This window comes from Plecotus auritus (genome assembly GCF_963455305.1).
Source record: "Plecotus auritus genome assembly, chromosome: X".
Taxonomy (NCBI): Eukaryota; Metazoa; Chordata; class Mammalia; order Chiroptera; family Vespertilionidae; genus Plecotus; species Plecotus auritus.
The window spans coordinates 88,203,707-88,230,312 of record NC_137784.1 but is presented as its reverse complement, the minus strand read 5'-3'; the positions used below and the strand labels follow the sequence as shown (position 1 = coordinate 88,230,312).

The 26,606-nt window shown below is 39.2% G+C and overlaps 1 protein-coding gene across 6 annotated transcripts in view; it reads left to right on the top strand.

Moving 5' to 3' along the window:
- The first annotated feature begins 335 nt into the window (after positions 1 to 335).
- The window catches only part of CHRDL1 (chordin like 1), a 174,861-nt gene continuing 148,590 nt past the window's right edge, over positions 336 to 26,606 (top strand). For 4 of the 6 annotated variants that reach the window (XM_080652747.1, XM_080652744.1, XM_080652743.1 and 1 more), the window contains exons 1-2: positions 438 to 652; positions 4,019 to 4,167. In XM_080652747.1, the coding sequence (XP_080508873.1) occupies positions 501 to 652; positions 4,019 to 4,167 (301 nt within the window). In that variant the 5' untranslated portion in view covers positions 438 to 500. Of the gene's footprint in view, positions 653 to 3,244; positions 3,323 to 4,018; positions 4,168 to 26,606 lie in introns of those variants that run through there. The other 2 variants (XM_080652748.1, XM_080652745.1) reach the window with 2 other exon arrangements.

Genomic DNA, 26,606 nt, shown 5'->3' with positions numbered 1-26,606 from the left:
AAAGTCGGAGGGTAGCTGGGGTCTTCAAGGCTGGTGCGAGAGGTAGTGAGCTCCTAAGTGCATCCTGCTCTGAGGGGAAAAAGGGGAGGGAGGAGATGTGCGGTCCCTTTAAGACCCCAAAGCTTGCTTAGCCAGATGAGGGGGGTGCAGTGGGGGCGCTGCGTGATGGGAAAGTCGCCGGCTGAGCCTCACATTTTCTCCTGCTTTCCTAACTTTCCAGTGTGGGGAGCAGGAATAAAGCCATAGTGAGGAGTGGAGAAGGGGTGCCTGCTGGCAGTGGCTGCGCGCTTGCAGATTTCCCGCCTGCGCCTAGAGGCGGCCTCGCACGCCAAGTGGGGAGCGGGAAGTGGGGAGCAGGGAGCAGGCGGCGGGCAGCGGGCAGCGGGCCGCGGGCCGCGGGCCGCGGGCGGGCAGGTGGCCCCGAGCCGCTGGCGCCCGCGCCTTGGCTCAGTCCCCAGGAGCCAAGCGAACCGCTGCTCCCTCGTGGTGTGAGGGCGGTGATGTTTTTTCTCCCACCCACTTTTGGGTCCCCCCGCCCCCCTCGCGCGCACTCTAGCTCTCGCCACAACCTGCGAGCCACAGATCTCAGAGGAGCGCCAGGGAGAGCTTGGAGAGCCTGCACCAGTGGAAGACAGAGGAAGCCAGTGAACAGGTCAGTGAGCAGTGCCTGGAGTCTGCTTCCCCTACCGTCCTTTCCAGCCTTTGCACAGGTGGAGTATCTTCTGCTGGCCTGAGCCACTCCTGAAAGTTCCCAGAGGGCGCCCCAAACTCTCGATCTGTCACCCCAAACTCGAATTAGGTTCCTGCTGCCAGCGACCAGGGTGGAGGTGGGGCCCGGGGTGCCTGACTGGAGGCAGGTTGGGGACTCTGAATTCGAACTCACCACTCTCCACTCCCTACTCAGCCTGCATATTTCCATGCTCTGGTGCTTCCGGAGGCCAAATGGGAAGCTACCCCTTAGTTATCCCGTTTGCCCAGAGCCTTTTTTCTCACTTGCTGAAATGCCCTGAACCAGTGGGAGATTAATTCGTGCTAAAGTTAATGAAACTGGGAAGGATGGGGGAGAGGCACCTCTAGCCTCTGGACAGTTGCCTCATTTTCCAATCCAAACAATTGGGGTCAGAGTTTGAGACGCTAGGCTCAGGAAGCAATTCAGTATTGCCAGGGCCTGGAAAGCCTGCCTTCTAGTCCCTCTGGCTCTGCCACTACCTTTACGAAAATGGGGATTTGAGTTCTGTAGGCTCAAGTGTGCCTGAGATTATTGTGGGGAATGAAATGAAATTATAACAAGATGTTCCACAAGCCCTTGTTTGTCAATAGTAAGTAGCAATGAAGGCATTGACTCTGAAAAGAGTCACCTGGGCTAGAACTGCCATTTTTCAGTGAACTGAGCTTTTCTTTTTGGGAGGTAGAGTGGGGAGAGGAGGTTAGTCATCACTGTCTGAGACTGCAGTGTCTTCCTACTGTCAGGAAGAGAATTGCTACCCCCCACCCCTCCGAGGGCCGTCCCACAGATGATAGTGAATATGAGATTACAAGGTCTGTCAAGCCTCTCAGTGAGGATTAAAGAGACGCTGTGGGATGGGACCTGAAGAACTGGCTGACATGTGCTCAGCCCTTTCTTTCTCTGAGAATGTCTCTTTGGTTCTGTTCTACCCAGGAGACCTCTTCTGAAAATGGACAGGCTCCTGACAACTTGATGGCTCAGACTGCCTTGCAGTTATAGCTGGGCAAGGAGATCTTGGGCCTTTTTCTTGATGCAAATGAACAATGCAAATGCTTGTTTCATGGCACCTTAATCTACACATTTCTTTAGGTTCTGACATGTTTCTTTTTGTCTTATAACACCCAGTCTCCCTCTTTCCTCCCCAGTGTCAGTTGCAGGGTTTCATTTTCTTTGTTGTTTTCTTGCTGTGGCTTGGATCTCCCCAAAACATGTCAATGGCTACATTTCTAAGTAACCTGTAAAAGAACCAGTGCAAGTTCAATGGCATAGCCTGTGTGAAGCAGAGAGTTAATGGAGAAATAACTCCAGTTAACTGGGTCAAAGTATAATTTGAAAAATTAAGGACAGTTTGGCTCTTTGCAAGTGTAAGACTCAGCATGTTTGCTGAGCAATGCTTACTTGTGTTTATTGCTACAGTCCTAACAAATGTCTTGCACCACCCTGCTCCCACAAAAGAAAAAAACAAAATGGATAAAGAGAAATTGAATGGTGAGGAGACCTGGGAGGAAACTCTGCTTAGTTTATATTTCTGCACAGAATACAAAGGCAGGACTCCAGGATCTTATAAATCAAAAGTGAAGATTTATAAAGCGATTAGTTTTCTGATGTTCTACATCACAGCCTGGGAGGCCACACAGATGACAGGAACAGCAAAAGAGATTAATTGCTCTCTCGTCACTAACTTTTCTATTTGCTCATAACATTAGTTGGGACCCAAGAAAAGCAAAAAAAAATCTAAGAGCCGTTTTCTTGCCAGCATGAGTTATGAAGCAATGCTACTGTTCACTGAATCGCCCAACCATTGTACAAGAAAAATAATCCTGTTGGTTCTTGCATGGGGAGACCTGAAAACTGTGGTTTGAGAAATACTTCCTGAGATCCATATGTGATTGTGATAAAATGGATTTCAGTGGTTTAAAATATATTTCTCATTTGGAGATTTGGGGGATAAGCTTATTAAAGTAGACTCAGGAAGAATGTCCCAACTGTTCGTGCAAAAGATTTGCTTGAAGGGAACCTGGTAGCTCTTAGAAGACAGAGACATTCTGAATGATTGAAGGTAGACCACAAACTCACAGAGGGGACCAAGACATCAGAACCTATACCTTTGAAAGGCTAGGAATATGTCCGAAGACAATTTAGTTCTTGTTTAAGGAGGTAGAGAAGGCAGAATGGTATGGGAAAACCTGGCTGATGGCACAAGTTATTCTCTATGATTAGTTATCCTTTGGTTATTATATGCATAAATGGATTTCCAAATATCTGGACAATTTCAGAGCATTTAAAGTAGGAGCTGTGGTATCCATATCACAGCCCAAAGACAATTTACTTCTCCAGAATGATCATCTTGCATTTCTTCCAGCTCTTTATACTAGGTATTTAGGTTGGATCTTCTGAAAAGATCAATGAGCTGAGTTACCGTCCAGGGTTAAGCCCAGATTGAAATATGGTGTTTCTCAAGTATTTAAATATTTTCAGATCACCAATTGGAAGAGTTTTGCAAACTCTAAAGCCTATGGAAACTACCTGTGACTGGATATGAGCTGTGTTTGAAGGCTCAAAAGATTTAAGATTTCTACCCCTTAGACTGGAAATGTAAGTCTCACATTTTTAAGAATTGTAGTTGCTTTATAATGTTCTTTTGCTTGGTGGTGTAATGTAACACATTACCTATTTAATTTTACCTAAATTCCCTGAAAAGTGGCCCGTTTTAAATTTCCATTTCACAATATGCCTGAGTCTTTCAGGTATTTAATTGCATCCATTTGCTAATTACATCTATGTTTTCCAACATAAGTAAGCCAAGCTGAAGAGCCTTATAGATCCAATGGAAGACATAAGAGAAACACTGATCTTTGTTCCTCATCCCTGAAGTATTAATAAAACAGAAATCTTGAAGATAAGATTAGTTAACTTTCAGAAATTGTTTGGGTCTCATGCCTATTATTTTTATCTAGTTTTCCAAAGTAGCTGTTTTGCAAACCCCAGTTTCCCTTTTTTTCCCAAAGATGATCTCTTGAGAAATCAACTTTAATTCCCTTAGAAAGGAGGATTTTAAAATTTATTTCCCTATGACTTGCCTTAGCATTGGATAGAAATGAATGTTCATCATCTTTGCAAGACAGGAGAGGCAGTTTCTATTTCTTACATAGGAAAACAATGCTTGCATCTATGTAAATTCTCCAACGTTTTTTTTTTTTTTCCTAGCACATTAGAAACACTAAGCATCAGTGATCTCCATCACTTTCAGAGGATCTTTTTAAAGTCTTCTTTCTGTTTTCTTCCCAACAGCTTGACTACACCAGACCCTGGAAGTTTTGAGTTGCCTTTCACAGTGGCCAAAATGAGAAATAAGTGGAAAATGGGAGGAATAAAATACATATTTACCTTGTTGCTGTTCTTTCTTTTCCTAGAAGGAAGCAAAACAGAGCAAGTAAAACGTAAGTGTCTCAAGTTTTAAAAACAGGATGCTTTCTTGTAATTTCTTTGAAAATGTGGTTATAATTTGTGTTGAATGTGATGTAGCCCAAATGTGGCCATGACATTATTCTAACAGAAGAAAGTGAATGGTACTGGTTTATGCATGAATTGATAAAATAATAAGAGTTTTGAATCAGGCCAACTAAATTTGGGGCTGTTTTTCTGATTATCATATAGTTTTCATCTCATAGTACCCGTGACACATTAGCCTATTTTCCTTTTCCTGTTTTAAACTACAAATCTCATTCCATTTTACGTAACTCTAGAAATATCTAACAGTTGAGCTGGATTTTTCTCAAGTTTCAGACTCTTCAGCAAAGGTTTTCAGTTTATGAAAAAGAATAACGGGGGTAAAAAGAACAAGTAAATCGGGCTCTGCCTATTCCCTTATGCAGAAAATAAAGAAGGAAAAAGCCTTCACATGAGCTGGGTTCAGATGAAAAATCCTTTGAGGAAATTGAGATTCCAGGGACCGTGAGCAAATTGGATGCCATTTATTGAAAGGAATAATTCCCTGCAAAGCCAGGGAATATTTCTAGAAAGTCAGCAATCCATGTGATGGGCTAACACAGTGGTCAGCAAACTGCGGCTCGCGAGCCACATGCGGCTCGCGAGCCGCGGTTTGCCGCTCTGTTGACTAATGAGTTTGCTGACCACTGGGCTAACATGTTGGAGAGAGCAGAGTGGCAGGGAGTGGAGCTAATTAACCCCCATTGCCACCACAATTGGGAGATTTATGAGTAACCATTGACTTCTCTGTTCTTGTTAGGAGCTTTCTCCTGTCTTCACACAGTACGAGCCTCAGCTTCTTTGGGCCAATTGCAGCCACCTCTAAGCTGGACACTTGCTCCAAATTTGAGAGAAAAGCCATAGCTGTAGTTCCCTTTTTTGGCTGCATCAAAAGAAGCACAAAGTGGAACTGGTCCAAGAAGGGCATTCTCTGCTCCACTGAACTTATTCATAAGAGGGAACTGTGAAAATATTCATAAGAGGAGCTAAAGTAATATCACAAGCCCATCGTTTAAACATTTATCTCCTTTATTAGCCTAAGTTTACATATATTAGGCATGAGGTTTGTTGACAGGGGGAACAGTGTCAAGCTTATTCCATTGTTTTGTGTGTTTCTGTACTGCTATGATTTTCAGAGTAAACTTAGCCTTCTTCCTGGGAAAAATAGTGATTTTATTAGGTTTTTCAATATGAATGATGTATAGTGATATCTAGTATATTGGGCCATAAGAGGAAATTTAGCAGGGCACGAACTTAGCAAGGAAGCTTGGATCAACCTCTCCCCATGTATTCCTTAAAACTCCTTCCTCTTTCACTTCGATATACTCCATCAGATCCCTCCTTTTCTAGAATTTGTCCCCTTGATTTACAGGGACTTGATAGAAAAGTTTTCTATCCATTCTCAGCTCAGCTCAGCCCACAATCAGCTGGGCTTTAAAATCCTTTCTCTCTTAGGAAGAAACTTCCCTTATGGGCTGTTACTGATGGCATCATGAGGAAAACAAGCAACTCTTAGAAGACCATCTCTTCTGGGAAGTCTTCCACATTTATGAAGGATTGAGGAATATTGCCCATGTGATATAGAGCTTAGTTGACAAACAAAGGAAAAATGCAACTTAAAAACTATTTACAGACCAAAAACTATAACTTTTTAACGTTTCCTGACGCCTATGAATTTGTCCCAAGCCCTTTTGATATTCAGTTGGTGTCAAAATGATTATGTAACACATGGCCTAGAGCACCAGTTTTGGTCTGGTGTTTGAGGCTTTTAATCAGAGGACGAAGGCAAGGTCATGGTCATTCCCTGAATGAGCCATTCATCATCATTCTTTGTGGCCACACCAAGCTAACTATCTCAAAGGCATATGCAAGCTTATCTCTACTAAAGGGGAAATCTCAAAGCATATGTCCTATGTATGTTGCCCCCCCCACACACATACACACTGCATGCACAGAGCTTTACACTGCAGCTCTAACAGTGGAAATATCAATCCATTGGTGAATGGACATGTGATGTAGTATCATGCAACCATTAAAATGTGCTTATTGAAAAATTGATAGTCATGGAAAATACTTATATTAACTTATTTTAACATTTTTATATTATAAAATTAATAATACTTTACAAAACACTATGAAAGTATCTGGGCTTTGTAGAGAACATGTATCCCATAACTCCCATCCCAAGCCCCAGGGTTAGCCATTACTAACAGTTTGAGATGTGTTCTTCCAAACTCTTTTCTCTGTGTTATGAAAATAAACTTATATGTTTATAGACTGTTTTCTTTTACAAAAATGGGACATGTGTCTTTTTCTGTAACTTGATTTTATTCAGCAATGTATATAGGACATCCTTGCATGTCAGAACATGGTAATATAAAAGTACCATATTCATTCCAATGCCTTCAGTTTCCAGTTGTGTAAGTGTGCCATGGTTTATTTAACCAGTCTCTGTTTGTAGATATTTAGGTTGTTTTCAGTTTTTTCTATTACAAATAAGGCATTAATGAACACCTTTAGGCACTTAGGTAAGTACTTGTGAGGAAATGTTAGGTCAATGTATATGTTCAGTTTTAATCTTTTAAGGACTATCAAATTGTCCTCCAAAAGAGTTGTATTAATTTATACTCCCACCATCTTTGTATGAGTTCCCATTTCTAATTCTTTCACCAAAGTATTATTAATCTTGGATTTTAGGACAAGTTTAATAGGGAAAAGCACATTTCAGTTTTGCTGTGATATTTTCCTCTTACTGGAGCATCTTTTCAGTTATTTTTTAGTCCAATTGTATTTCTCCAGTGAATTGCATATTTTTCAGTTGGGTTGCTTGTCTTACTGGTTTGTAAAAGCTTACTTATTACCATTTTGTTATTTCAAATTTTGTTATTCACTTTTTGCATTTCAAATATAATTTCCCCATCTGCCATTGGCTTTAAACTTTAACTTGTATTTTCTCACAAAGAATTTGTGTGTGTGTGTGTGTGTAGCCAGAGCTGTCAATTATTTCCTATGGCTTCTGGATTTCTTTTTATTCTTAGGAATGTATTTTTAACTCCATATTCTTATATATTCTTCTATAGCTTATGTAATTTGGAGTTTATCCATAGTTCTCTATTCCATCTGAAATTTATATTCATGTATGGTGTGTAATAGGGAACCAATTTTCTTTTATCTCTGGTAGTAGGTTCATGAGTATTATTTTTGTTCATCCTTGTGTTTCTAGTTGTTCCAAAGTTTTCACAATTGACAAGAATTACTTTTATATAGGAGAAAAACCCTTTAAAAGAATATCTCATTTCCCATGTAATCTATAGAAGGGTAGGTATGAGAGTGGAAGAAGGAAAAAGAGGGTTGTTTTTTTTTGTTTCTTTTTAACTTAGAAAAACTTCAGGAAACATGTGTGAGTGTAGCTCCTTGTTGCCAGGTAACCATTTTACGCAAGAAAGCCAAAGTTTTTTACCGTTCACAGGATGGTTAGAATATAAGCTTCTAGATCAAAGAAGGTGCTCTGTAGCTTGTTTGCACTCCTATTTTGGGTATCAAAGTGGAATGAAGTGGGGGGGGGGCGCCATTGTGGCTAAAGATACTCATTCAGTTGGTGTAAAATCTGAAGAGGTCTGAAAAAATGCTATATTTGAGGAAAGCTGTTTTCATAAGGAAATGTTGAAGTGGGTGCTGCCACTTGTTAGTAGCTAAGTAGACATCATTACAGTTGTGCTCATAGGAGGGAAGACAGGCTCAGGAACCCAGGAAATATTGATGGTGCATTGCAGTAGATGAATGAGCCATTTGTGGCTTATATAAAAGTTTGTTACTGTCCAGAATCATCAAGGTCTGAAGTCTTTAACTGGGAAAATGTCTTTCTGTAGCTCCATTATGCTGTGTTGTTAAAGTTCTAGTGAAAGAGGCCAAGAACTCTTTTGAAGTTCAAAGGAGTGTAACATTTAGTGCATAATATTCATGCAAATATGGGACAAACAGGATGAAGAGTTTGCTATGAACTATTGATCAAAGTGACCTGGAAGAATTGAGTTGTTAGGAATATTCAATTATTTTGAATTAACCATCCTGTGCCACATCTGGCACAAGTTCTAAGGGGAGGAATTTCTCATTATCTTCACAGAGTCCATTTTTGTTTATTCTTTATTGTTGAAAGTATTATGTATGTCCCCTTTTCCCCTCATTGTCCTCTCCCAGTCTGCCCCCGCCCCCCAGCCTCAGCCTTCACCCCCGCCATTATCTGTGTCCATTGGCTATGCTTATATACATGCAAGTTCTTTAGTTGAACTCTTATCTCCCCTCCGCCTCCCACCCTCCACAGCCTTCCCTCTGAAGTTTGACTGTCCGTTTGATGACTCTGTGTCTCTGGATCTATTTTTGTTCATCAGTTTATGTTGTTCATTATATTCCACAAGTGAGCGCAATCATGTGATACTTATCTTTATCTGACTGGCTTATTTTGCTTAGCATAATGCTCTACAGGTCCATCCATGCTGTTGCAATGGTAAGAGTTCTTGCTTTTTTACCACAGCGTAATATTCCATCGTGTAGATGTACCACAGTTTTTAAATCCACTCATCTGCTGATGGGCACTTAACTGTTTCCAAATCTTAGCCATTGTACATTGCACTGCTATGAACATAGGGATGCATATATTCTTTCTGAATGGTATTTCTGATTTCTTGGGATATATTCCTGGAAATGGGATTACTGGCTCAAATGGGAGTTCCATTTTTTATTTTTGAGGAAAGTCCATATTGTTTTTCACGGAGGCTGCATCAGTCTGCATTCCACCACCAGTGTACTAGGGTTCCTTTTTCTCCACATCCTCAAAAACACTTGTTGTTTGTTGATTTCTTGATGATAGCCATTCTGACAGGTGTGAGATGGTACCTCATTTTTGTTTTGATTTGCATATCTCTAATGATTAGTGACTTCGAGCATTTTTTCATATGTCTCCTGGCCTTCTGTATGTCTTCTTTCAAAAGTGTCTATATAGGTGCTTTGTCCATTTTTTTTATTGGATTGTTTATCTTCTTTTTGTTAAGTTGTATGAGTTCCTTATAAATTTCGGAGATTAAACCCTTATCATATGTCACATTGGCAAATATGTTCTCCCATGCAGTGGGTTTCCTTATTGTTTTGTTGATGGTTTCTTTTGGTGTGCAGAAGCTTTTATTTTGATGTAGTCCCATTTGTTTATTTTTCTCCTTCAATTCCATTATCCTAGGAGATGTGTCAGTAAACATATTGCTACAAGCTATATCTGATATTTTTCTGCCAATGTATTCTTCTAAGATTTTTATGGTTTCCTGTCTTACGTTTGTCTTTTGTCCATTTTGAGTGTATTTTTGTGTATGGTGTAAGTTGGTGGTCAAGTTTTATTTTTTTGCATGTATCTGTCCAATTTTACCAACACCATGTATTGAAGAGACTGTCTTGACTTCATTGTATGCTCTTGCCTCCTTTGACAAATATTAATTGAACATAATGGTTTGCGTCCATTTCAGGGTTCTGTGTTCTGTTCCATTGGTCTATGTGTCTCTTCTTGCACAAGTACCATGGTGTTTTGAGAACAGTGGCTTTGTAATATAACTTTATGTCTGGTATTGTAATACCTCCAACTTTGTACTTTTTTTTTCAGGATTGCTGTGGCTATTCAGAGTCTTTTTTGATCCCATATAAATTTTTGGAGAGTTTGTTCTAGGTCTGTGAAATATGCCTTTGGTATTTTAATGGGGATTGCGTTAAATCTATAGTTTGCTTTGGGTAGTGTGGACATTTTAATGATGTTGAGTCTACAAATTCATGAACATGGTATATTCTTCCACTAGTTTATATCTTCCTCTATCTCTTTTTTCAATGTCTTATAGTTTTCTGAGTACAGGTCTTTTACCTACTTAGTTAAGTTTATTCCTAGGTATCTTAACATTTTTCTTGCAATGGTAAATGGGATTGTTTGTTTAGTTTTTCTTTCTGTGAGTTCATTATGGGTGTATAGAAATCCCATAAATTTCTGGGTATTAATTTTGTATCCTGCTATGTTGCCAAATACATTTATTAAATCAAATAGTTTTTTGATGGAGTCTTTAGGGTTTTCTATGTACAGTATCATATCATCAGCAAATAATGAAAGTTTTACTTCCTTTCCAGTTTGGATTTCTTTTATTCCTTCTTTTTGTCTGATCTCTATGGCTAGCACTTCCAGTACTGTGTAGAATAGGAGTGGTGAAACTGGGCATCTCTGTCTTGTTCCTGTAGGGGAAACGATTTCAGTTTTTTCCCATTGAGTATGATGTTGGCTGCAGGTTTGTCATATATGGCTTTTATTATGTTGAGGTATGTCCCTCTATTTCCACTTTGCTGAGAGTTTTTATCAAGAAATGGTGGTGGAGCCCGAGCCAGTTTGGCTTAGTGGATTAGAGTGTCGCCCTGTGGACTGAAGGGTCCTGGGTTCGATTCTGGTCAAAGGGCACTTGCCTGGGTTGCAGGCTCGATCCCCAGTGGCGTGCATGCAGTAGGCAACTGATCCATCATTCTCTCTCATCATTTATGTTTCTCTCTCTCCTTCTCCCTTCCTCCCTGAAAGCAATAAAATATTGTTCTAAAAGAAAGGGTGTTGGAATTTGTCAAATGCTTTATCTGCATCAATTTATATGATCATGTGATTTTTGTCTCTCAATTTGTTTATGTGATGTATAACATTTATTGATTTGTGGATATTGTATCAGCCTTGCATCCCCAGAATAAATCCCATTTGGTCATGGTGTATGATCTTTCTAATGTAATGCTGGATCCAGTTTGCTAGAATTTTGTTGAGGATTTTAGCATCTATGTTCATCAGGGATATTGGCCTGTAATTCTCTTTCTTTGTGGTGTCTTTATCTGGTTTTGGGATTAGGGTAATGCTGGCTTCATAGAAACAGTTTGAAAGTGTGCCTTCTTCTTGAATTTTTTGGAATAGTCTGAGAAGGATTGGTTTTAGTTCTTCTTTGAATGTTCGGTAAAACACCCTTTTGAAGCCACCTGACCAGGGCTTTTGTTTCCTGGAAGTTTTTTTTTTTTATTACTACTTCAATTTCCTCCATAGTTATTAGCCTATTCAGATTTTTTTATTCTTCCTGATTGAATTTTGGAAGACTACATTTTTCGAGGAATATGTCCATTTCATATAGGTTGTCCAGTTTGTTGGAAAACAGTTGTTTGTAGTATTTTTTTTTTACAATTCTTTGTATGTCTGTGGTGTTGGTTGTTATTTCACCTCTTTCATTTCTGATTTTGTTTATTTGGGTCCTCTCTTTGCTTCTTGATGTGCCTTGCTAGAGGCTCATCGATCTTGTTTATCTTTTCAATGAACCAGCTCTTGGTTCTGTTTATCTTTTGTGTTGTTTTTGTTTTGTTTTGTTGGGTTTTCTTTGTCTTTATGTCATTTATTTCCACTCTGACCTTTATTACTTCCTTCCTTCTGCTTACTGTGGACTTTTCTTGTTGCTCTCTTTCTAATTTTTTAAGTTGTAGGGTTAGATAACTTATTACCAATTTTTCTTGTTTTTAGATGTAGGCATGTAGTGCTATGAACTTCCCTCTCAGGACAGCTTTCACTGTGTCCCATAGATTTTTGGATTGTTGTGTTCTCATTGTCATTCCTTTTCAGGATGTTTTTTATTTCTTCTTTGTTCTCTTTGATAACACAATCATTGTTTAATAGCATGCTATTTAGCCTCCAAGTGTTTGATTTTTTTAATTGTAATTGATTTCTAATTTTATGCCATTGTCATCTGAAAAGATGCTTGTTATGATTTCAATCTTCTTGAATTTGAAGAGACTTTGCCTATGTCATAATATGTGGTCTACCTTTGAAAATACCCTATGTGCACTTGAGAAGAATGTATATTCCATAGCTTTGGGATTTAATGTTCTGAAGATGTCAATTAGTTCCATATGATCTAGTGAGTCATTTAGGATTGCTGTTTGTTGATTTTTTTTGTCTGGAGGATTTATCCAGTGATGCCAGTGGTGTATTAAAGTACCCTACTGTGATTGTATTGCTGTCAATCTCACACTTGATATCTTCCAGAAGATTTTTTTTTTAATGTATTTGGGTGCTCCTGCATTGGGTGCATAAATGTTTACCAGAGTTGTATTCTCTTGTTTTATCAATCCCTTTAGAATTATGAAGTGGCCTTCCTTATCTCTTGTTATGACCTTCACTTTGAGGTCTACTTTGTCAGATATAAGTATTGCTACCCCTGCTTTTATTACATTTCCGTTTGCCTGAAAATTTGTTTCCATCCCTTCATTTTCAGTCTGTATGAGTTCTTTGTCCTGAGGTGGGTCTCTTGTAGACAGCATATAATATATGGGTCATGTTTTCTTATTCATTCATCCACCCTATGTCTTTTGATTAGAGCATATAATCCATTTATGTTTAAGGTTATCATTGATAATTGCTAGTTTGTAGCCATTTTTATTCTTTATGCCTGCATTCCTTCTTCCCTTTCTTTTCCTTCTTTTTACAACAGTTCCTTTAGCATTTATTGCATTGCTGGCTTGGTGGTAATAAACTCTGTTAGTTTTTTGTTTTTTTGTTTTTTGTCTGTGAAGTTCCTGATTTTCCCCTCAATTTTGAATGATGGCCTTGCTGGATAGAGCATTCTTGGATTCATTCCCTTGCTTTAAATCACTTTGTATACCTCATTCCATTCCCTTATGGCCTGATGTGTTTCTGTTGAGAAATAACTTGATAGTCTAATGGGAGATCCCTTGTAGGTAACTCTCTGTCTCTCTCTTGAAGCCCTTAAGATTCTCTCTTTGTTGTTAATGTTTGCCCTTGTTATTCCGACGTGCCTTGGTGAGGGTCTTTTTGGATTCATCCTTTTGGGACTCTCTGTGCTTGAGTCACTTTTTCCTTCACCAAGTCAGGGAAGTTTCCTGCCATTATTTTTTCAAATAGGTTTTCTAATCCTTGCTCCTTTTCTTGTCCTTCTTGCACCCTTATTATATGGATGTTGCTTCATTTCATGTTGTCCCCAAGTTCCCTTAAACGCTCCCCCTGCTTTCCAATTTTTTTTTATCTTGTGCTGATTTAGTCCTCAGCTTCTTCTAGTCTACTTTTGAAACCTTCCATAGTGTTCTTTATTGCAGCTATATCATTCTTCATTCCCTCTTGATTTTTACCTATGTTGGTGAATTTCTCATCCAGAAGGTTTAGCATCTTTATGACCATTATTCTGAATACTTTCTCTGAGATATTGCTTGTGTCCATTTCATTTAGTTCATTTTCTGGTGATTCCTCTTTTTCTTTCCTTTGGGGGTTGTTTCTTTGTCTCCCCATTTACCTGTCTCTTTCTGGCCCAGGCCACCCTACTTGGGGTCTGAGAGATTGAATCCATGGTCCAGGACTCACTAGCCCAAAGGTTGTGTCTCTTTTGAGTTTTACACCTTTATTGTTTCTGCTCCAAGTTGTACCCTCTTCTTCAACAGCTCTGGTTCCTCAGTTGTCCACTTCAGATACTTGGGGTCAGCAGGGGCATATGCACAGTTCCTCTGGTATGAGTCTCCCTGTGAGGGCCCAGAACATGCAATTTACTGTGCAGCCCTGGCACCCAAGGCAGGATGGCACCCTACATCCCTCTGGCAGTGCACTTGAAGTATGGTCCTGTGATTTGTGGCTGGGCACACCAGGTTGCACCAGCAGCTCTGTCTTTGGGCCAGGGATGAAGCATGTGCTGGGCAACGGCTCTGTTCTGGGGCTGGAGAGTGGGGTACCCCTGTCTTGCACTCACAGTATGGGGATCTGAAGTGCAGGACCCTGGAACACTGGGTGCAGGCTCTGGTGAGGAGGCACAGCTCAGGAGGTCTCTCTGGCAGGTGCTCACTGCAGAAGTCTGGGAGCCAACAAGGTGCTGCACCTCTCACTGCTGGAGCATTGTGGTGGTCCCACGTGAGTTATAGCTGGCAAGCAGCTCCTTGCACAGGTCTGGGGGTGGTGTCCAAGGTCAGTCTAGGTATTGGTGTGGCTGCACTCCTGGCCTCTGCTGCTCCCCTCTACAAGATGGAGTGGGCTCCTCACCAAAGCCACACCAGCCTGGGAATGCCTGCCATGGTAGCAGGGGCTCTCTGTCTAGGAAAGCCCGATCTGCCAGTCCCTGGGACTCCTGTGATATCTAACTGTCCCTCACTCACCCATACACACACCACCCATGTCCACACATAAGCCTCTGACTCCTTCACTCTGTCACACTCTCTCCCTCCCTGCTGTCCTGTTGTCTGCTATGTTGGTCTTCCCAGGGTCCATTTTTTATTTATAAGGTGAGTTAGCTGGATCTGCCAAGGGACTAAATTCTCATTCATTTAGCTCCTTGGGAGAAAAGCTTCCAACATCAACATTTGGCTGAAAATGAGCCTCTGGAGTTTTTAGGAAGGACAAGCCACCAAAAGATATAAAGGAAGGGAAAAGATACTTAGAAAATTTTCAGACATGTAAAGCATGGCCTTATGGAACCTACCAAAAGTCTCTCCTTCTATTGTTAAACCAATAAAACAGATTTGAGTTTTCTGTATCCATATTCTAACTTTGACATTTGAGGTGATTATTGGATAATAGCATAGACCTATGCATGTCTAAGAAATTTAAATAGGTTGAAGTAGCAGAAAGGAATAATACCTTAAACTTATAAAGCTTAATGCTTTTCAAAGTACATTCTTAATTATTATTTTTGTGTGTGTTGGAGAGGCAGTGGGGTTGGGTGTAGAGAGAGGCTCTAGAGTTCACTTAGATCAAAAGCCCAACTCCATGGCCTTTTTGTTTTGGAAATGTCCCTTAATGTCTCCAGCTTTAGTTTTCTTATTATTACAATGGGATAAATAATAGCATAATGACCATCATCATGGGCATTTGAACAGTAAATGAGATTGTGGACACCAAGTTCCTTGCAACAGTGACTGACACATAGTTAGCTTTTAGTAAGTGGTAGCTATTAGAGTAACTCTTTTTAAAGCCAAGTGATATAATCCCATTAATTTTAGATGAGAAACTTGAAAACCAATTAGGGCAGGTGACTTTGTACAAGGAAAGAAAACAAGTCCAAACTAGGACCAGAACTAAAACCCAGGTCTCCAAATTCAGTGTTCTGTTGACTACACCAATTTTCCTCTAGCAATTATGTGAGGAAGCCAGTTTACTTTCTGAAATAGAAGCCTAGTCTGTTGCACATGGCAGCCAGTTAACACATAAGAGATGATCCAAATTAATGAATAAAGAACTTTGTAACCAGAATTCCCAAAAGGGACAATATACCATGTGGGAATTAAAAGACAGAGACTACAACTAAAGATATTCATAAACCTAAATAAACTAAGTCAAAGGAAATTTGTGAGGAAGGTTTAAAATATGGGCCTTTATGTCCATGCTTCTTATATTTCCCTGACTTCTCAGTAGGATTGGAACGTCCTCAGAGTTTAATGGAAAGAAAACTGTACTTTAAGTCAGGAGACCTGGTTTTTGGTCAGTTCTGTTGCTTACTGTGTGGTATTGGTTGAGTCATGTATAATATCTGAACTAGAGATTCTCTACATATAAACGGAAAGGAATTCTTACTTTCTGGACAGCAAACTAAAGGATGCCAGAATAGGGAATGGAGAGGTGAAACAAGGGAAGTCAAGGCTCTGACTTTAGGTACTTGGAGAGCACCTGTACTTTGTCACAAGATCATTGCAAAGAGTATTTTATTCATTTAAGATTTATAACCTAGCATGGTTCAGTGGTTGAGCATCAACCTATGAATGAGAAGGTCATGATTCAATGCATGGGCAGGGCACATGCCTGGGTTGTGGGCTCAATCCCCAGTGTGGGGCGTGCAGGAGGCAGCCAATTGATAATTCTCTCTCATCATTGATGTTTCTATCTCCCCCTCCCTTCCTCTCTGAAATAAATAAAAATATTCAAAAAAGATTTATAACCTGTTTGCTTATACAAAATTTTAGTTACAGGTTATATGTGAAATAATAATTGTAAGATAATGTTTTTGAAGATGAAACAAAATAGAGGCCATCTGAAGAAAAGAGAAAGAGTAGATATCTTTCATATAAGCATAACCAATGGATACAAGACAAGGGGCGGGGGGCAGGTAAAGGCATGTACTGGGGGGTAGGGGAGGCCGGGGGGGAGGTCAATGGGGGGGAAAAAAAGGAGACATATGTACTACTATTTATAATGCTTCAAACAATTAAAAGAAAAAGAAAAAAAAAGAGTCGATATCTTTAACACCTGATTTGGTACATTATAGTATTAGCACTCTAATTTGGCTTGTGCTTCCTGGAAGGATAAAAAGAGAAACTTTGTTGGCAAGAGAAAAGTACAGTTTCACCCACAGAGATCTATTTCCCATTGCCCACCTACTCAATCTGTATTGATCATGGAATGTTTGAATGAAGGACATTCTTGGCAGTATAAAGGCATTATCTGTAACCTTGTTTTCATAGAAGAAAAATAATTTTAACTCAGTAAGGGTCTTTCTACAAATGCTAAGGAAATGTGTTCCAGGTACTTTACCTTTACATGATCTATGTTAATAGAAGGTTAGAACATGGAAAGGTTAAACAACTGATGTTTAATATATCTAGTAGAATGGATTTTCAATTATCAGATGCCTTAAGCAAGCTTTATATTAACATTTTTTTCTGATTTTTAAAATAGATGCTCATTGTTAAACATTCAAAAGGTACATATCAGTATAAGAAAATAAAATTTATTGGTAACCTCAACATGCAAGGATTTTGCACAAAATCCTATGCCAGATGACATGTAAGAGATGATTTTAGCCAGGGACATATTCACGTGAGGTTTTACCAGCCAAGCAGCTTTTCTGTAAAAGGATTTCCCCATGGACTCATACTAAAGACTAATGAGAATACCATCAGCTCCCAGTTATTCATGCTAATGGAAATAGGACAGTGCAATGAATTGCAATTTCATGGAAAATCTTTAATTCTTATCTTTGCCAATGGTGTCACCTTGCTTGACTGTCAAAGATCTTGGAAATATGCATCTTTTTTTTCTCATTGAGTTTACCCACCTGCTAGTAGAAAAAGGAAATAGCCACAAGGCAGTAGTGGGATGGCCATGTTGTGCACAGGTGACTCAATATATATTAAGTTGAATTAATTTTGGGCAAATGATCCAACATGTAGGAGTAAGAAAATTAACTCCTGGATAAAGAGGAATAAGCTGTATGGATATTTTGGCTTCTTCTTGGCTTTCCTCTTTCACTGGCTTCCACAGCCTGGAAATGAAGTCTTAAAGCCGAAGGAAATTTGACTTAAAAATAATTATTTATTGTTGAAAGCATTACATATGTCCCCTTTTCCCCCATTCACCCCCTTCAGCCCACCCCCTTCCCTCTGCTCCCTGCCCCAGGCCTTCAGCACCCTATTGTCTGTGTCCATGGGTTATGCCTTTAAAGCCTTTGGTTGATTACCTCCCACCCACCCACCCTCCCCCGCCTTCCCTCTGAGATTCTGCACTGTGCTCCATGCTTCCATGTCTCTGGGTTTATTCCATTCATCAGTTTATTTTGTTAGTTAGATTCCACATATGAGTGCAATCATATGATACTTATCTTTCTTTGACTTATTTCACTTAACATGATACTCTCCAAGTCCCTCCATGCCATCTCAAAGAGTAAGAGTTTTTTCTTTTTTACTGCTGCATAGTATTCCATGGTTTAAATATACCACAGCTTTTTTATCCACTCATCTATTGATGGGGCACTTGGGCTGTTTCCAGATATTAGCTACTGTAAATTGTGCTGCTATGGACATATGGGTGCATACATTCTTTCTGTTTGGTGCTTCAGGTTTCTTAGGATATATTCCTAGAAGTGAGATCACTGGGTTAAATGGCAGATCCATATTTAATTTTTTGAGGAAACAACATTCTGTTTTTCATAATGGTTGCACCAGTCTTCATTCCCACCACCAGTGCACTAGGGTTCCTTTTTCTCCACATCCTCGCCAGTACTTATCATTTGTTGTTTTGTTGATGGTAGCCATTCTGACAGCTGTGAGATGGTACCTCATTGTTGTTTTGATTTGCATCTCTTGGATGATTAGTGATTTTGAGCATTTTTTCATATGTCTCTTGGCCATCTATATGTCCTTTTTTGGAGAATTGTCTATTTAGGTCCTTTACCTATTTTTTAATTGGGTTGTTTGTCTTCCTTTGGTTAAATTGTATGAGTTCCTTATATATTTTGGATATTAACCCTTTATCAGATGTATCATTGCCCAATATGTTCTCCCATACAGTGGACTCTCTTTTCGTTTTGTTGATGGTTTCTTTTGCTATGCAGAAGATTTTTATTTTGATGTAGTCCCATTTGTTTATTTTATCCTTAGTTTCCTTTGCCTTAGGAGATGTATCTATAACATATTGCTATGAGAGATGTCTGAGATTTTGCTGCCTATGGTTTCTTCTAGGATTTTTATGGTTTCCTGACTTACATTTAAGTCTTTTATCAATTTTTAGTTTATTCTTATGGTGTAAGTTGGTGGTCTAGTTTCATTTTTTTCCCATGTATCTGTCCAATTTTTCCAACACCTTTTATTGAAGAGACTGTCTTGATTCCATTGTATGCTCTTCCATCCTTTGTCAAATATTAATTGAGCATAATGGTTTGGTTCGATATCTAGGTTCTCTATTCTGTTCCATTGATCTATATGCCTGTTCTTGTGCCAGTATCAGGCTGTTTTGATTATGGTCACTTTGTAGTATAACTTGAAATCTGGTATTGTGATTCCTCCAACTTTCTTTTTATTTCTCAAAATTGCTGCAGCTATTCAGAGTTTTTTTTGATTCCATATAAATTTTTGGAGTATTTGTTCTAGCTCTGTGAAATATGCCATTGGCATTTTAATTGGGATTGCACTGAATCTGTAGATTGGTTTGTGTAGTACAGACATTTTAATGTTGAATCTACCAATCCATGAACATGGTATATTCTTCCACTTGTTTATGTCTTCTTCTATCACTTTTTTTAACCTCCTTAGTTAAGCTTATTCCTAGGTATCTTAATTTTTTTGGTGCGATGGTAAAAGGGATTGCTTTTTTAGTCTCTCTTTCTTTAAGTTCACTATTGGTGTGTAGAAATGCCATAGATTTCTTGGGGTTAATTTTGTATCCTGCTACATTGCCAAATTCATTTATTAAGTCTGTTAGTTTTTTGATGGAGCCTTTCGGGTTTTTTATGTACAATATCATGTCATCTGCAAATAAGGACAGCTTTACTTCTTCTTTTCCAATTTGGATGCCTTTTATTTCTTATTCTTGTCTAATTGCAATGGCTAATACTTCCAGTACTATGTCAAACAGGAGTGGTGAGAGTGGGCATCCCTGTCTTGTTCCTGTTCTTAGGGGAAATGGTTTTAGTTTTTGCCCATTGAGTATGATGTTAGCTGTGGGTTTATCATATATAGCTTTTATTATGTTGAGGTATGATCCTTCTATTCCCACCTTGTTGAGAGTTTTTATCAAGAAAGGGTGTTGGTTGCCCTAACCGGTTTGGCTCAGTGGATAGAGCGTCAGCCTGCGGACTCAAGGGTCCCGGGTTCGATTCCGGTCAAGGGCATGTATCTTGGTTGCGGGCACATCCCCAGTGGGGAGTGTGCAGGAGGCAGCTGATCGATGCTTCTTTCTCATCAAAGTTTCTAGCTCTCTATCCCTCTCCCTTCCTCTCTGTAAAAAATCAATAAAATATATTTTTTTAAAAAAAAGAAAGGGTGTTGGATTTTGTCAAATGCTTTTTCTGCATCAATTGATATGATTATGTGATTTTTATATCTCAATTTGTTTATGTGATGTATCGTGTTTTTTGATTTACAGATATTGTACCATCCTCACATCCCCAGAATAAATCCCACTTTGTCATGGTGTATGATCTTTCTAATGTAATGCTGGATTCGATTTGCTAGAATTTTGTTCAGGATTTTGGCATCTATGATCATGAGGGATATTGGTCTGTAATTCTCTTTCTTTGTATTGTCTTTATCTGGTTTTGGTATTAGGGTAATGCTGGCTTCATGGAAAGAGCTTGGACGTGTTCCTTCCTTTTGAAATTTTTGAAATAGTCTGAGGAGGCTAGGTTTTAGTTCTTCCTTGACTGTTTGGTAAAATTCTGCTGTGATGGCATCTGGCCTGGGGCTTTTGTTTGCTGGACGTTTTTTCATTACTGCTTCAATTTCCTCTATAGTTATCAGCCTATTCATATTTTTTTATTCTTCCTGATTGACTTTTGGAAGGTTGTGTTTTTCTAGGAATATGTCTATTTTCTCTAGGTTGTCCAGTTTGTTGGAATAGAGTTGTATTTTTTTTACAATCCTTTGTATTTCTGTGGGTTCTGTTGTTATTTTTCCTCTTTCATTTCTGATTGTGTTCATTTGTGTCCTCTCTCTTTGTATCTTGGTGAGCCTGGCTAGAGTTTCATCAATCCTGTTTATCCTTTAAAGAACCAACTCTTGGTTTCATTGATCTTTTGTATTTTTTGTGGTCTCTATGTCATTTATTTCCACTCTGATCTTTGTTATTTCCTTTCTTCTGCTCACTCTGAGCTTGTCTTGTTGCTCTCTTTCTAATTCTGTAAGTTTTAGAGTTAGATAATTTATTACAAGTTTTTCTTGCCTTTTTGAGATAGCCCTTTAATTCTATGAACTTCTCTCTCAGGACTGTTTTAACTGTGTCCCATAGATTTTGGATTATTGTGTTTTCATTGCCATTTGTTCCCAGGATGTTTTTTATTTCTCCTTTTATTTCTTTGGTAACCCAATTATTATTTAATAACATGCTAATTAGCCTCCAAGTGTTTGAATTTTTTTGATGGTATTGTAGTTTATTTCTAATATTATGCCATTGTGATCTGAGAAGATGCTTGATATTTCATTCTTCTTGAATTTTAAGAGACTTTGCCTGTGTCCCAATATGTGGTCTATCTTTGAAAATGTCCCACGTGCACTTACGAAGAATGTATATTCTGTCGCTTTGGGGTGATATGTTCTGAAGATGTCAATTAAGTCCATCTGATCTAGTGAGTTGTTTAAGATTGTTGTTTCTTTGGTGATTTTTTTGTCTGGAGGATTTATTCAGTGATGTCAATGGGGTATTAAAATCCCCTAGTATGATCATATTGCTGTCCATCTCTCTCTTGATATCTTCCAGAAGTTTTTTATGTACTTGGATGGTCCTGCATTTGGTGCATATATGTTTACCAGAGTTATATCCTCTTGTTTCAATCCCTTTATTATTATGAAGTAGCCTTCCTTATCTCTTGTTATGGCCTTCACTTTGAGGTCTATTTTGTCAAATATGATTATTGATATCCCAGCTATTTTTTTCATTTCTATTTTCCTAAGAAATATTTTTCCTTTCCTTCACTTTCAGTCTGTGTGAGTCCCTTGTTCTGAAGTGGGTTTTTCTATAGACAGCATATATATATGGGTCTTGTTTTCTTATCCATTTAGGCACTGAATGTCTTTTGATTAGAGCATTTAGTCCATTGACGTTTAAAGTCATTATTGGTAGGTACTTGTTTGTAGCAATTTTTATTGTTTATGCCTGTGTTCCTTCTTCCCTTTCTGCTTCTTTTTAACATAGTCCCTTTAACATTTCTTGCATTTCTGCCTTAGTAGTGATAAATTCCCTTAGCCTTTTTTTTTTTTTTTTTGTCTATGAAGCTCTTGATTTCCCCTTCCAATTTTCAATGATGGTTTGCTGGATAGAGTATTTTTGGATTCAGTCCCTTGTTTTGCATCACTTTGTATACTTCATGCCATTCCCTTCTGGAATGATGTATTTCTGTTTGGAAATGATTTGATAATCTAATGTGAGATCCTTTGTAGGTAACGCTCTGTCTCTCTCTTGCAGCCTTTAAGATTCTCTCTTTGTCATTAACACTTGCCATTGTAATTATGATGTGTCTTGGTGATCTTTTTGGGTTCATCTTGTTTGGGACTCTCTGTGCTTGTGTGACTTTTTCTTCCCCAAACCAGGGAATTTTTCTGTCATTATTTCTTCAAATAGTTTTTCTAATCCCTGCTCCTCTCATTGTCCTTCTTGCATCCTTATTATATGTATGTTACTTCATTTCATGTTGTGCCAAATCTCCCTTAGGCTCTCCTCCTGCTTTCTAATTTTTTTCTCCAATTGCTCTTCAGATTGGGTGTGGTTTTTTTCACTTATTTTCTAACTCACTAATTTGGTCCTCTGCTTCTTCTAGTGTACTGTTTTTTATTGTAGCTATATCATCCCTTGTCTTTTTTTTATTGTAGCTATATCATTTTTTATTCTCTTGATTCTTACGTAAGTTGTTGATTTTCTTACCCATCCAGTTTATGAACTGTATAACCCTTACTCTGAATTCTTTTTCTGACATATTGCATGGCTTCATTTCATTTAGTTACTCTTCCGGTGATTTCTCCTTTTTTTTTTACCCCTTGGGGGGGGGGGTGGTTGTTTCTTTGCCTCCCCATTTTTGTTGTCTCTTTCTGGCCCTGGGCTCCCTGCTTGGGGTTTGAGAGGTTGAAGACCCTATCAGGGCAATGGTCTGGAATTCATTAGTCCAGAGGCTGGGTCTCCCTTGAGTATCATGCCTTTATTGTCTCTGCTCTGAGTTGTATCCCCTTTCCCATGGATCTCGTCCCTCAGTTGTCTGCTTCAGTTTCTCAGGGTGGTGGGAGCATGTGCATGGTTCCTTTGGTGTGCTATTCCCTGTGAGGTCCCAGAGCCTTCTGTCATGCAATTTGCTGTGTGGCCCTGGCACCCATGGCAGGGTGGCACACTAGGACCCTCTGGCAGCACACTTTCATTGCAGTCCTGTGGCCCCTGCCTGGGCACACTGGCTTTCTCTGGGTCGCCCCTGCAGGACTGTCCCAAGGGCCAGGGAGAAGTGGGTGCAGGTTTCTCTGGGTCACACAGTCCTCGCTTTCTCATAGCCCGGAGTGAGATGTGCACTGAGTTGCTCCAGTTCACCCCTCCTCAGTGTGGAGCAGGGGTGGGTTACCCCGGGTCACTCAGTCCGAGCTCTCCTGTCACCCAGAGTGAGGTGTGTGTTGGGTTGCTCCAGATGGCCCTGGCAGGACTGTCCCAGGGGCCAAGGTGGAGTGTGTGGGCTGCTCTATGTCACACAGTCAGAACTCCCCTGTGGCCCTGAGTGAGTGTGCACTCCCAGGCTGGGTTGAAGCAGGCATGGGTTGCTCCAGGTCACCCCAACAGGGCTGTCCAGGGGGCCAGGGTGGAGCAGGCACTGGTTGCTCTAGGTCACACAGTCTGTGGTCTCCCAGAGTGGGGCATGCTCTGGGTTGCTCCAGGTCACCCCAGCAGCATGTCCTGAGGCTCAGGGTGGAGTAGGAGCTGAGTTGCTCTGGGTTAGGCTTACAGCACAGCTCTTGAGTCTGAGGTGGGGGTAGGGCACAGGGTTCCCCCTGGCTTGCACTCACTGCAGGATCTTGGAGCCAGATCCTAGGATGCTAGGTCCCAGCAATCTGGTGAGGAGGCCTGGTGCAGGAGCTCACTCTGGCTGCATGCACTCCCTGCAGACGTCTGGGAGTCTGCCGTGAGATACTGTGCCACTCACTGCCAGCAAGGTGGTGGTTCCAGGCGGGTTATGGCTGGCAAGCAGCGTTCTCTAGGCATCCTCTGCCCTTACTTATTGAAAATTGTCTCCTCAGCTACGTCTAATTTGTTAATTCAGGGTAGATGTTCTCCGATTTAGTTGCTTTTCTGGCCTGTGCCTAGGAGGAGGTACACGACACTGCTGCCTATTCGGACACCATTTTTCTCCCTGAATCAGTTGTTTTATTTTGTTATCCATGGGTTATACATATAAGAAACCCTTTTAAATACAAAGATAAACAGAAATTGAAAGCAAAAAATGGATAAATATAAAGCATGCTGACACTAATCAAAACAACTGTGGAAATAGTTATATTAATTTCAGATAAAGCAGACTTCAGAAGAAGGAAAATTGTGTGTATGTATCTAACAGAAAAACCTTTTTTTAATTATTGAATTCATTGGGGTGACATTGGTTCACAAAACCATTCAGGTTTCAATTGCACAACTCAAAAAAACATCAGCACACCACATCATGCACCAGTCACACCAAGCAAAGTCTCCCCTTATTTTCTCCCCTTTGCCCACCTCCAACAACCCCCGACCCACCCTTTCCCTCTGGCTGTCACCAAACTGTTGTACATGTCTATGTGTTTTATATATATATACTAGTGGCCTAGTGCACAAAATTTGTGCACATTAAAAGGGAATTAATTAGAGGAAATATGTTAATATTGCTATTTGCCTTTTCTCTATAATAGAAGTATGAGAGATGAAAGGAAATGAGTAAAATGTATATGAAAATAATATATGAATTTATTAATAAACAATAACAAAATGATATAAGAACAACAGACAAGATATAAAAATAACAAAAACATCATATGAAAACAGCAAAAATAAGATATAAAAACAACAGAAACATGATATAAAAACAACATTGATGCAAACAATGACTGATAAAGTGATTAAACTTATTCTAATATCTCCCTGTATACCACATTAAGAGTGAAAACACTTTCAGAGTGCTTGACTAATTTCCCTTGGGATGAAGTATTTACAACTTTAACTTTAATGTCATATGCTCTTCGAACTCGAGAGAAAGCAACATATAACTGACCATGTGTGAAAACGGTTTTCCTACTCTGTCTAGAGTTTGTCCTTGTGATTTATTAATCGTCATCACAAATGCTGGCACCACGGGAAATTGTCGTCAAATTAATTTAAATGGGATGCCAGTGTCAGATGGGGACAAATCAATTCTTGGAATCAGACAACCTAGATTTTCACACGTTTTTGAGTGATGATTCCATTGACTCAACAGATGATGCTGAAAAGGAAAATTTTCCCATTGAATTTCTTAATAGTATTAATCCTTTGGGAATGCCATGTCATAAATTAAAATTGAAAGTGGATCCTGCAGATCCTGTGAATACTTCAGCTTCAATTATGTTAGGTCGTAATCGTTTGATAATAAATCCGGTACCATCACAAAGACCCCATTTACTATTAAGATTTCTCAATAGCATGATGATTGCACCCACTTTCAATTTTAATTTATGACATGGCATTCCCAAAGGATTAATACTATTAAGAAATTCAATGGGAAAATTTTCCTTTTCAGCATCATCTGTTGAGTCAATGGAATCATCACTCAAATACGTGTGAAAATCTCCATCGAGTATATCCAAAATTTCTTCATTTAATTTTTGAACGTGCTCATTTTTGTGACAAAGAATTGCACATTTAGATATATTTTTAATATTATCTATAGATATAGTATTTCCAAAGGTATCTTCAATAATAGATCCGTTACAAATCATTTCACAGGGGATTTCAATAATATCCATTCCTAAATGAAAACTGCTATCAAGTTTGCCATCTCCAAGTTTTACTAACCATTCACTATAAGCAGAATCCTCTGATCTCATATTTGTTTTAAGAGACAACTTTCTGAAACATCCTCAAACATCACAGTACTTTAAATACGTTTGTATTATGGCCGATCGCATAGCATGCGGCACAATACTGAGACATTGTCGAAAGTCCCCTCCAAAAGGAGAACTTTCCCACCAAATGCAACATTCAAATTCATTTCTCTTAGTAATCTGTCTATGGTGTTAAAGCATGACTGGATGCCATGGTGTATTCATCAATATTGAGAAGTTGGGCCTTTTTAATGGTTTTAGCAACTTCACTCTTGATATCAAGTCTAGAAATTGAAGTTTCATTTAATGGAATTGGTAATTTATATTGGGAATGAAAGGTTCTTCCACCAAGAAGTAAATTTGCAGCAATTCCTGTAGATGCTATGGGTAAAACAGTACCACCACGACCTCTAATATAATGTATTAAAACTTTATACAGATAAGTTTTTCCACTACCACCTGGACCATCCAAGAAAAAGCATTTGGGGTGTTCAGTTTGATCTTTGATGGCTGAAGTTATAGTCTGAAAGGCTGCCAACTGTTCATCATTCACAGAATTTATCAAAACCTCTGCCTGTTGTCGCTCATACGATGCATAACATGTATTTGCATTCATTAATAAAGGATGGTCTGGAAGTTTGAAATGTGAACATTTCATTCCATGCAATGTGAATACCTCCTGAATTTCATTAAGGGCATGCATTTCACAGTTTACACAGGCACCTTCTCTTCGGTGTAATTTCCAACAGAAATCTTCAATAAAATGAGATTTATTCTCATCCCATAATTTGTCTGCAGCAGAAGGACACCCAAACACACATATGTATGCAAAAAGTTGCCGTAGTTGTTTGGGCATATTAAG